Here is an 11,984-nt window from a genome sequence, read left to right on the forward strand (position 1 = left end):
AAAAAAAAAAAAAAAAAGAAAGAAAGAAAAGAAAAGAAGAGAAAAGAAAAGAAAAGAAAAGAAAGAGCAACAACAACACAGAGGATGGAGTGGCCTGTGGCCTGTATTCATCTCAAAAGGCTACAGAAGATGGTCAGCTCACAAATGTCCTTTCCCTATGTGGCCTTGACCCAGGACACCCAACTTCCAGGACATACTGATGACCGACCAAGCGTGTCAAACCACACCCCAGCGATAACGGCAATCACATGTTCTCCAGGGAACAAGAGTGACAGGCCGGTTTTGGAAACACAAGAACAATGACCTCCCCCTCTGACCTTCTCCAGTCACAGAAGTTAAAGCATCCTCACCTTGGCCGAAGGGGAGCCACTCATGACGCAGGTCAGCACTCGGACCACGTGGACTGCAATGGCATCGGTGTCCTGGTCAAGCACCTTGGGGTAGAGGGGAAGTCAGGAGACATAGCTGCCAGGGGGTCACAGCTGGCAGGACTTAACAGTAAAAGGGGTGCAGGGCCAGGTACACCATGGTCCGGGGCATCTGTTGGATCAGCAGTCCCCTGTGAACACCAGGCCCTCTCCTTGCCACACAAGCTGTGTTGCCCTGAACTAGAGTGCTCTCGTATCTCATGCTCCTGGGATAGCCCTCGAGGCCTACAATGTAGAGGTCTCATCTCAGGGCATTGACAGGTATGGCTAAGCCACAGCTCACACTGCAATGGCCGCAGTTAACAGTCCTCCAGGGCTGTTATCATATGAGTTGCCTCATAAAGACCAGGCCAGGGCAGAGTTGGGCAAGGTTGCCAGACAAAGAGGCCTGGAAAGGCACTCAGGCTGGGAAGGGCCTCTGGCACAGACCAGTGGTGTACACTGCCTCTGCACCCCTCCTGTTCTCTGGTGGGCTTACGGGTACTAGTCCACACAACCCCACCCAAGTTAGACACACACGTGCAAGCAAGCCATCGAGTGTCCCATCACCCATGATGATTGACAGGTATTCGGGGGTATTGGGGCCATCAATCACAGGGCATTAGAGGCAGAAGAACCTTCGAGATCTCTAAATCCTACTTTGCCCCCCATCCCCTAAATCAGTGAGGACACTGTGGCTCAGCTTAGCTCAGACTAAGAGTGAGGGGCTGAGAGCTTGGTAACAAGTGCTAAGCCATGGTTTAGCCCTATGGGCCCTTTGCTCCCAGCTCTACCAAGTCCTCCCCACCCCCAAATGTGAACTCAGACAACCTTCCCTCTTCTTGACCTGTAAATAAAGTCAAGGGTCAGGGGAGTCACCTAGAAGTACCTGATTTGGAATTGAATGGACAGGTGAGCTCGGTAGAAAGTCACAATAGGCAGTAAACATGTGAGTTCCCTCATGAAAACAAGGCCAAAGCAGAGGCTCTGGAGGGTTGGGGGCCCAGATGTAAAGCCAGTAGAGTCCTCTACCACAAGGTGCCGGATCAGGGCATAGATGCTACTGCAGCCCACACGCTGACACACACACTAACAACCTGCAGTTTCTAAGCCCCTTGGGATGGCGAGGCCTGTGACATATGTTAAGAAGCCAGATCTGTTTAGTATAGGAATCAGGAGCCACAGAAAAAATGGCCCCTCGGGTACCCCTGCCTTAGTAGGTGATAACACCAAACCTCTTAGTGTCTGAACTTCTGTGTCTCCTTCTGAGAAGTAGGGGATGGGGTAGGTGGTAAAGAGTTTCGAAGGTTCCTTCCAGCCACACCCAACACCCGATTCTAACACCAGGTAAGCAAAAGACCACTTCCTGTTTCGTCTTTAGGACAGGACCTTGAAAAGTGGGGTAAGGGGACACGGGAGAGTCACCCTCACTGCCAGGTATGTCAAGCCTCAACATTATCTACTTATCCACCACTCCAGAATACAGGAAATGGTCTGAGAAGGAGCCCAGGGGTGGGTGGCCAAGGGAGGTGCTGCCGGAGCTGCTCAGCCCCAGGGTGGTACCTTCTGGACATCGGGCTCAGTCAGTAACCAGGTAGCCAGGTCACTGTCCCCCTCAGGGGGCGCCCGGGCCTGCAGGTAAAGCTGTGGGGAGGGGCAAAGTAGAGGAGAAGGAGATGAGGAGAGGTTAGAACAGGACTGAGGGAGCTGCCGGGGTTCTGCACCAGTGGGAAACAGTCCTAGACAAAGTTCTCCTAGCAGAATAGGGCCAAAACCCAAAGGGACAAACCTTGCCCAGGCTCCAAGCCCTCCCACTGAACACAGGCCACAGCCATGTTTGCTCAGTAGTGGACCTGGGATTTCTATGTGATTCTCCCTGGGTTCCAGGCCTTCCAACCTCCAGGTGGAACCCCACCCACCTTGCTGTTCTGGATGAGGCGAATAAGATGTTCAAAGCAATTGTTGCTAAGGAAGGTGGCTTGTAGCACTGGCCGGTCCTCACACGCCAGCATCATGGGGATGGCATCTGTGCAGGGATCCAAGTCAGACTCCCCTACAGGTACCCCTAAACACCCTCCTGCCCAGCCCTGCCTTTCCACCACCTCATGGACATTCCCCTCCCCCAGGGCCTGGGAGCCCATACCTACCGAGCATGCTGACCCGCAGGGTGACAAGGGCCTCTTCAGGGCTTGAATTTGGACTAGCTGGCCAGTCAGCATTAAGAATGTGAAAGTAGCCCTCAAGCAGAGTGCGGAGTTCTGGTCCTCGGGGTGGTGCTCGGCTAGCATGCAGGACATGCACTGCACCCACCAGTGCTCTCAGAGCCAGTGGCACATGCTGGAGGTCCTGAGCAGGGCCACGGCCCCAGCCCCGCACCACACCTAGCAGTCCCTGCACAGAGCCAGCACTCACGGCCATCTGCCCATTCTCCTATGGGTGAGGAAAAAAATGGCCGTAGACTCACCTAGAAGCAAAGTGCTGAGAGGACTGCCCCCCTGGTCGACAGACTCACTACCCAACATACCTTCCCTCCTGCAAGGATGGCACCAAAGAGGTGGATGAGCCGCAACAGCAGCGTGGGAGGCAAACGCTCTGCATCCTGCAGGTTCTCTGGGTAGTAGGCAAGGCAGGACAATGTCACCAAGATTGTAGGACTATGGTCCAAAGGACTGCACAAGAGGTAGGATATCCCAACATAGGGATGTGGGGCAGAAGCTGAGCCTAGTAAGAGTCCTAAGGGAGGAGACCTTGTCCTGCTTTGGGTCCAAAATGGCATGGCTGTATGCTAGAGGGATTGGAGGCTACAGTGGTGCTTAAGGGACATATGGTCCAGCCCAAGAACCTAGGCAGCTTCCTAGATCCAATGTCCAAAAGGGAGAGCGTCCCAGAGTGACACACAGCCACCCAGAGACCCAAGGTCTGGCTTCTCAGATGCAAATCTGTTCCTTCTGCCACTGTCACAGCAGGAGGTGACAGTGCTCTGATCTGGGGACCAGGCTACACGGGGGAGTAGTGGGGGCTTCCACAGCTTCACATGTGGCCCTGTCCAGCTAAGCTGGAAAAGGTGCTGTGCTGGGCAATGAACTGACACTTTAGCTGGCAGAAGGGTCCAGGCCTGAGTCACAGGGCGGACCAGGAAGGACTGGATAGGGATGGGGACAGGAGTGGGGAGGAATAAGCATCAATCCTGAGGATGTCAGGCTGCCACTGGAGGGTCCTACAAACAGGGGAGGGAGGGAACAAATCTAGATGGTCCTAGGAGTGCCTAGGCTGTAGGAGATGGAGGCAGGGTTCCAGGTACCCCTAACCCCCCCGACCCCCCCCAGTTCTCCTCTCCTGGGGTCATGTACTACTGACTTGCTAAATGATCCAAAAGGATCCACCCTCCCGCAGCCCTGCTTGTCTCTGTCCAGCCACTTCCTGCTCAAGTGCTGGGTACTATCTCTCTTGAGAGGAGAGGTAGGGCCCAGAAGAGAAGACGAATGAACAAGTTAACGAATAAAGCCAGGGGGAACAAATGGCCAGAAGGGCTTCTGGGCTTCACTCCTCCAGGAATAAGGAAGCAGGGGGATAGCTGCTGCACACAGGGTCTGGAGGAGGGATAGAGCCTGGGTGGAGGCTAGAGGGGCAGAGAGACTGGACAGGGAACAGTGCCCGGGAGGAGCCAGGAGTGAAGGAAGATGGGATATTGAGGGGACAGGTCAACATCCCACCTGAGAGAAAGTCCCCATCCCAGCCTAGGAAAAAGTGACTTTGTCCAGGCCTGCCTTTTCTCTACCTCTAAACTTCTACTTGGCTGTTAGAGGTTCGGGTGTCTCAGGCCAGGCCACTAAGAAGTTCCTGTCTGGTGCATGGGATTAGGCAACAAGGTTTGCGGGCAGGACCAGGTGGGGCCTGGGGAAGTAAGGGTGGAGCCTAACCTTGGAAGAAGGCTCCGAATTCACAGGGCAAAGAGGCCGGAGGGAACTTGTATTTGCTCTTCTCCTTGGAGCTGATGACTTCCCTGGGGGGTGGGGGTGGGGGTGGGGAGAGTTGGGGTGAAGCCTGGCACTGGGATCCATCAGCTGAACTCTCACCGCTTCTTGGTCAGGTCACTGGTCATTCTCCTCCAGCCTGCACACAGGCTAAGGCTTCAGACCAAGGATCCCATCCTTTTCCTCCCCCGGGCCTCCTGCGGGTCACCCTGTCTGAGGGCTGGGTCTCACCCACTGAGCTGGCGCCGCCAAGTCTGGTAGGGGTCAAAGAGGCCTTCACAAAGGAGCAGAGCATGCAGGGCCACATTCTCTAGCTGGGTCCCACGGCCCTCCTGTGATGATGGGGATCCTTTCAGCTGAGGCGTGGGAGAGAGAATAGAGGGAGGGTTAGTCAGCCATACCTGCAGCAGCTGCCTCTGCCCTATCCAGGTAGGCCTCTCACCTCAGCCATCAATCCAGTGAGTAATGCCAGCACACGGGGCACCAGTACCTGGCCCCAACCAGCCTCTACATTCTCCAGGTTCCTGGGGTTAGGGGTGAAGCACAGGAGAAGTCATGCTAATGTTCTAGTCTCCCTCACCCCCGGGGCCAATACATCCGTGCCTCTGCCCACCCTTGGAGGATCCCAGGGAGAAACCACCTGCAGAGAATGATGAAGAGCTTCAGCAACAGCAGGGCTTGTTCCAGGTTGTCCTGGTCTAGCTGCTCTGCTAGCGCATGTAGGGCATCTAGGGGTAGCAGAGGCACTTCCGCACCTGCCTCTTCTGGCCTGGAAGAGTGGAGAGAGACGCTGGAGTGCCAAGGGCAGTCCTACTTGCCTGGCCCTGGCCTCTATGCAGGCTCAGCCTTACCTTCGAGGTTCCAGGGAAGATAACGAGATAGTTTTCTCGAAGACACCCACAAAGGTCTTCAGCCATTGCTGCAGGTAGCTGAGGTCCTTCTGTTGACAAGGAGAGTTCAAGAGAATGAGAGGAGTCGGGCAGTGGTGGCACACGCCTTTAATCCCAGCACTTGGGAGGCAGAGGCAGGTGGATTTCTGAGTTTGAGGCCAGCCTGGTCTACAGAGCGAGTTCCAGGACAGCCAGGGATATACAGAGAAACCCTGTCTCGCAAGGGAAGGGAAGGGAAGGGAAGGGAAGAGAAGAGAATCCCACTGAAGCGAGGAGAAAGGTATCCACAGGTGGAGTTCTAGAGGATAGATGGATTCTAGGTGGACTGATGGGGACGGAGAAAGGAGGAGGGGATAGGTCAAGCAGGACACAGGACAGGAGTGTGGAAAGTCAGAACCAGAGGACTGTGGTGTGGACAGGTCACCTCCAGGACCTTCAGTCTTTGTTCCCACCTTTCTAATGGTTGGGACCACAGAGACCTGACACAGGCAGAGGAGGAGCTTAAGTGGGGCGTGGCTCTAAGTGCTACCGCTGATCTCCCATTCATAGCTACCTGCTATCTACCCAGAGCCTTGGCCCGTGTCCTGTCCTGCGGCCCTTGCCTAGTTCTACAGCCACCACCTCCTGAAAACTTTCTGGCGCTATGGGGTCCCAGGACACACACACACTGTCGGACGGCAGGCACCTAACACTGCAGCATCCTTGCACAACAGCCCACCCTTGCCTTGGAACCTCCACCCACCCCTGCTGTTTACCTGGGCCCCAGGCCCCAGAGTTGGCTCCATGGGCAAGTGGGGTGGGTAGTGGCTGAGCCCGTGTATGGGCGCCGCCAAGGAAACTATGGTGTGAACAACAGAAAAAAAAAACAAAAAAAAAAAACGTTTCCTCTGCCCTTGCCGGGGCAGGAAGCGCAGAGTCACGGTGGGGGAGGGCGACCGCTTCCTCCCAGCAGACCGCAGGGATGTGGAGGGGCCCTGGGGCACCCTGGGCTGCTAAGATGCTGTGGGCAGGGCCTATGGCATATGTAGTGGGTGACATTGCCCTGGGTGCCATCTTTACTATTGGAGTGCCAGGTACCCTTCGTTCAAAGTACCCATATTTCCTGACCCGGCTTGATACCTCAAGCCTAGGGGAATATGCAAGGCTCACCCATATCTTTGCTCCTTCCCAGGATCTGGCCACCCTCCTGGATTCCACGGGTCTTTTGCTTAGTGGGACAGCTAGCCATTTGCTCTTTTTTTTTTTTCTTAATTTTTTTTTTATTTTTTTATTTTCTTTATTTACATGTAAATTTCTCCATTCCCAGTTTCCCCTCCAAAACACAAAGAAACAAACAAAAACAACCAAAACAAACCCCTGTTGCCTCCCACTTCCCCGCCATTTGCTCTTATTTGCTCTAACTTAATGCCATTTCCAGGACATGGAGGTGGGACCTGGCCTGTACATGGGTCCCTCCCCACATCTGGCAATCAATCACCTTTCCCAGGTTAGAAGAGCCCAGAACTACACTGGAGAAGGAGAAATGACATTCAGTGTTCACAGGGCCAGAGACTGCTCCTAGGGGCGGGGACTTCACACCTGATAGGGATCTCCAGAACTTTATAGAGCAGTGCTTCTCAACCTTCCTAATGCTGGGGCCCTTTACAACAGTTCCTTGTGGTGTGGTGCCCCCCTCCAGCATAAAGATATTTTCGTTGCTGGGCAGTGGTGGCATATGTCTTTAATTCCAGCACTTGGGAGGCAGAGGCAGGCAGATTTCTGAGTTCCAGGACAGCCAGGGCTACACAGAGAAATCTTGTCTTGAAAAACCAAAATAAATAAATAAATAAATAAAAAAATAAAAATAAAAAAAATTTTTTTTCATTACTACTTTATAACTGTAATTTTGTTACTGTTATGAATCGTAATACAAATATCTGTGTTTTCTGAAGGTCTTAGGCAATCCCGAGAAAGGCTGAGAAGCACTGGTTTGGAGGATGGCTGGCTTGTTTATGCTACCTGTGGCTTCCATGTGGCATGCCCTGACCTGGATAGATGCCAGCAGAGCTGGGGCAGGCTCCCCAAAACCTAGTGGGAGCAGCTCTCCACTGTGTCTGGATGTCTTCTTTGCCCATTTTATCTATTATTTATAGCATGCATGTGTGCCTGCATGGGTGTGTGTGCATGCTTGCGTGTATGTGTGTAGAGCTCTATGTCTGTATGACTCTATCACTCTTCACCTTATTTTTTTGAGACAAGGTCTCTCAAGCCCAAACACTAGGGTCACAAACATGTGATGCCATGCTCCCTTTCCATGGGTTCTCAGGAGCCTGACTCTGGCCCCCTGCTTTGACATCTCCCCTGGCCTGGTTTTAGTTGTTGTCAGGTTTCGCTTGTTTACCTTCCCAAGCCATCCTAGCAATCTCCTTTCCCATCAACCAGGAGACCCAGGTACCCAGATGCTGAGAAGCCATTTTACCTGGATGGTTAACCTAAAGGCTCCTGTGTTGAAGGCAATGCAAAAGTAGAGATTTTGGGGCAGTGGTGGCACACGCCTTTAATCCCAGCACTTGGGAGGCAGAGGCAGGCGGATTTCTGAGTTCGAGGCCAGCCTGGTCTACAGGGTGAGTTCCAGGACAGCCAAGGCTATACAGAGAAACCCTGTCTCAAAAAAACCAAAAAAAAAAAAAAAAAAAAAAGTGGAGATTTTGTTTGTTTGTTTGGCTTGCTTTTTGACACAGGATCCGGCCGTCCTGAACATGCTCTGTAGACCAGGCTGGCCTCAAACTCAGAGAGCCACCAGTTTCCACCTCTCAAGTCCAAATGCTGGGGTTAAAGGCAGGCATACACCACCACCCGGCTTTAGTGGGGTTTTAGGGAAGTAATTTGATCAGGAGGATTCTAACCATCAATGCATTACCCACTGGTAGGTTTGTAATCCAGGCTACTGGGAGGAGGAGGAAGTGCCCTGGGACATACCAGAAGGGTATGAAGAAGTTGTATCTTGTCCCTGAACACTTAGAGCTGACCTGTGTGTATTCTCCCCGTTCTTTGTGTCTGACTTAAGGTAAAGCGGCTTTCTTCTGCCTTGCCCTTCTGTCACATTATCTCTGCCTTGTCACAGGTATACGTACGAGCAACAGAGCCAGATAACCATGGATGGAAAACTCCCAAACCACGAACCCAAAGCAACCTTTCCTTCTTTAGGTGACCCTCTTAGACACTTTATCAATAGAGAGGTGGAGAGCAGAGACATTGGGGCTTCTAGAAGACCTCTGCCAAACCCGTTCCGGGAAGTGGAAAACCTCAGAGAACGCTCAGCACCTTGGCTCCAGCTACACCTTTCGGGCTAAAGGAGTCAGATCCCTGTCTTAGGCCAGGGAAGCTGGCCATCTGACCCTGACTTCTGCCTTAGTGGCCTCATAGACCCTTTCTGGTTTTAGAAATGACCTAACATTGGGCTGGGAAGATGGCTCAGTCAGAACGCTTGCATGGAAGCATAAAGACCCGAGCTTAGATCCCAGCACCACAGAAAGAATCAGGATCAGCAGTGCATGTTCTAATCTCAGCTAAGGGGAGGCAGAGGCTGGCTGGTTGGTGGAGCTCGAAGGCCAGCCAGCCGAGTTTATAGGCTTTAGGTGTAGTGAGAGAGCCTGTCTCAGAATATTAGAGTGAGGAGTCAACCTCTGATCTCCATGTACACATGCCACACACAGACCTGCATGCATGCACGTACATATGCATACACACACATGTACAATATCCCAACACTGTCTTCCATCTATATCCCTAACTAACCCTAGTTAAACCAGTTTTCTTTGACCCAAAATATGGGGAACCGAAATCCCCAATCAGATCCTTTCTCACCTCTAGATTAAAGGCCTAACTGCTGTGCTTGGCCCTCTAGGCCCTTGATATACCCAAGGCCTAGTTTCTGACCCCTGATACCCTCTGGCCCAGACTTCTATACCCCACTCTACTACCTCAGTGACTTGGCTTGGGGTACTTAAGCGGGAATTTCCCAACTTCCTCATGGTGAGTCCAACTTCCAACTTTCATTTATATTATATATTTTATATAAATATGTTAATAAATATATTAATTTATTAATACATTAACATATATTATGTGCATTGGTGTTTGCCTGCATGTCTGTCTGTATGAGGGGGTCAGATCCTAGATTTGTGCTTTACAGAATCTGGCACGTTGGTCTTCTGGTTGATGGGGAAGAAAATTGCTAGGAAGTCTTGGAAAAGAAAACAACAAACCAACAAACCACAGACAGACATGTGGGTGCTGGGAATTGAACCTGGGTCCTCTGGAAGAGCAGCTAGTGCTCTTAAGCATTGTGCCGCCTCTCCAGCCCCCCATGACTCCAGCTTTCTAGACCTTGGCCTGTCTAGTCTTGAAAACTCTTCAAATTGGGCCAAGTAGGGTTCAGGGCTAGGCCAAACAAGGCAGGCTTCATGAACTCTGAAGGGGCATGAAAGAGTCTCCAATGCACAGGACAAGTGGTAGGAGTAGCCGCCTGTCCACATCTTCTGGGCCTCACTCGGTCTCCCTGGGAGGCCTCGGGCCAGCTCTGACCTGAACGTCATTGCTTGAAGCTATAGTGCTAAACATCAGAGTCTCTATAGAAGCAGGGGTCAGAAGGCAGGGCAGGAGCAAGATGGTTGGTTGCGCCGCTTGTGACAGGGTCCAGAGCCTAGAAGTTGTGGCTGTGGGGCTTGAGATCTGTATTGCTCTCTCAGAACCTCTGCCTTATTGGCTCCTTCCAGACCTTTCCAGCTCTGAAGGGACTCTAAGGACAGATGAGGAACAACCACACAGGCCAAGCCCACCCAAGAGTCCGGCAGCCCAGGAGAAAGTACTTGGGTCTTGCTACGGGGGAGAAAATAGAGTTCACTGTCTCTAGAAGGATGGATGCTGATCATCATCCCAACCTGTCCCCAACCAGCCCCAAACACACTCTAAGAATACTGGGAGGAAGAGCTCCCAAGGGTTAGCAAGGCACAGATAGTTCCTGCTTGGGCATGGAACTGCCACTCTCTTAGAACTCAGAGGTGGGCTGAGGGCAAGTCTATGCGGCACAGGTTGGGAGAAAGCTTTCTACCCGAGAGACAGGGGCCACTAAACTGCCTGATACCACACTGCCTATGAAGCTATGCGAAAGAGCTCATGCCCAGTACAGAAAGCCTCAAGTGGCCATCACCATCACCACGGAATCAGTCAGTCACCACGGAATCAGTCAGTCACCACTCTGGCACAGGCTTCACCTCCAGAGCCAATCAATGATTCCCTCTGACATCGGAGGTCCTGTATATATGTTGCCCCTCATCTCCAGTCCAAGGGCATGGCTTGTACTGTTCGCATCCCACAGGGCTGCACACACTTTTATTTTCCATGTTTCCTTTTCAGAAATGCCCTTAGTCAGGCCCAGAACCTTTTGAAGACACAACACGCTACTGCACAGGTAGGGATTATCAATTACTAGTGGGATTGGTGGCTGAGGGTTTGAGTTTTGGAACTCAGGCCCTGTTTAAACACTGTGTGGCTTGTTACCTAATATAAAACTCTCTGAGCCTTGGCTATCTCTTTTTGTAGGGGCTGGCGGAGTCTTATGATGTAGACCAAGCTGACTTCAAAATCACAGAGAGATCTGCCTGCCCCTGCCTTCCAAGTACAAGGCTTAAATGAGTGCACCAACAGGTCCAGCTTGGTGGAACCCATACCATCTACCAAAGGGTGGGATGACTGGGAGCTGCAGGCCAGGGGCTCTGGTCAGCCCAAACTCCTGCCATTCTAGGAAAACCCTCCCATCCCTGTCTATGAGTGAAAGAAGAGGCAGCCCTTGGCTCAGTGCAAGAGTTGAGGCCCCCCAGGGCCATCCCAACCTGCTGCCTTAGGCAGGGGAGGTAGAATACCCTGGGGAAGCATTCCAAGCAGAAGGAAGAGTGATCACAGCTCAAGATGGACGATCCCTTTCAGTCAGGGGTATCTCCACCTCCAGGTGTGGACAGGAAGAACTGGAGTCGGATAGGTCTGAACAACACGGCTTCTCAAGCCTAAGATCTCTCCAGGAGGAGAGAGGGCAGTGTCAGGCCAAAGGTGGCTTTTAGCTACACTGTAAGAACCATAGGCTATGGGATGAAGCTGGAAGATGATAACTTGCCCGCGGAGCAGAAGCAACTGAGCAGAGTAGTGTGAGTGCCTGGGTGTCCAGGCCAGCCTCTGCCCCTTACCTGAAGGATGAGGAGGACTTAAAGGTCCCATAACACTTCAGTCCTTAGCCATTTTCCTTGTCCTATCACTATGGAAACAGAGTTTCCTGCCATGGTCTCCATAGTAACTGACCCTGTTTCCATGGGGATCACACACTTCCCAGTCACCTCCTCAGTTGTCATAACAACCCCAAGGATACCAGCCTTTTCTCCCCCAACCCCAGGCTCTATGCTAATTTTTCTATCATTAAAGTTCCCTCCTCCAATTACCTTAGCAACAAAGGCAGGAAGAAATAAATTCCAATTGTCCCTCAGGTGTGAAAGGGACCAAGAGCTGGGTATTTTTGCTTATTTAAGAAAGTAAAGAAGGTGCCTGGCAGTGGTGGCGCACGCCTTTAGTCCCAGCACCTGGGAGGCAGAGGCAGGCGGATTTCTGAGTTCCAGGCCAGCCTACAGAGTGAGTTCCAGGACAGCCAGGGCTATACAGAGAAACCCTGTCTCGAAAAACCAAAA

The 11,984-nt window shown here is 52.2% G+C and overlaps 1 protein-coding gene across 4 annotated transcripts in view; it reads right to left on the minus strand.

The window, feature by feature from the left end:
• Positions 1 to 11,984, minus strand: part of Nbeal2 (neurobeachin like 2) — a 31,600-nt gene that overhangs the window by 14,992 nt on the left and 4,624 nt on the right. The window contains exons 1-11 of one of the 4 annotated variants that reach the window (XM_031343809.1): positions 6,027 to 6,109; positions 5,233 to 5,321; positions 5,022 to 5,150; positions 4,824 to 4,905; positions 4,613 to 4,737; positions 4,328 to 4,410; positions 2,932 to 3,017; positions 2,555 to 2,837; positions 2,327 to 2,433; positions 1,971 to 2,051; positions 351 to 434 (exon numbers count right to left, since the gene is read on the minus strand). In XM_031343809.1, coding sequence (XP_031199669.1) covers positions 351 to 434; positions 1,971 to 2,051; positions 2,327 to 2,433; positions 2,555 to 2,837; positions 2,932 to 3,017; positions 4,328 to 4,410; positions 4,613 to 4,737; positions 4,824 to 4,905; positions 5,022 to 5,150; positions 5,233 to 5,321; positions 6,027 to 6,056 — 1,179 coding nt within the window. In that variant the 5' untranslated portion in view covers positions 6,057 to 6,109. Of the gene's footprint in view, positions 1 to 350; positions 435 to 1,970; positions 2,052 to 2,326; positions 2,434 to 2,554; positions 2,838 to 2,931; positions 3,018 to 4,327; positions 4,411 to 4,612; positions 4,738 to 4,823; positions 4,906 to 5,021; positions 5,151 to 5,232; positions 5,322 to 6,026; positions 6,110 to 11,984 lie in introns of those variants that run through there. The other 3 variants (XM_031343808.1, XM_031343811.1, XM_031343810.1) reach the window with 3 other exon arrangements.

Source organism: Mastomys coucha, unplaced genomic scaffold (genome assembly GCF_008632895.1).
Source record: "Mastomys coucha isolate ucsf_1 unplaced genomic scaffold, UCSF_Mcou_1 pScaffold23, whole genome shotgun sequence".
Lineage (NCBI taxonomy): Eukaryota > Metazoa > Chordata > Mammalia > Rodentia > Muridae > Mastomys > Mastomys coucha.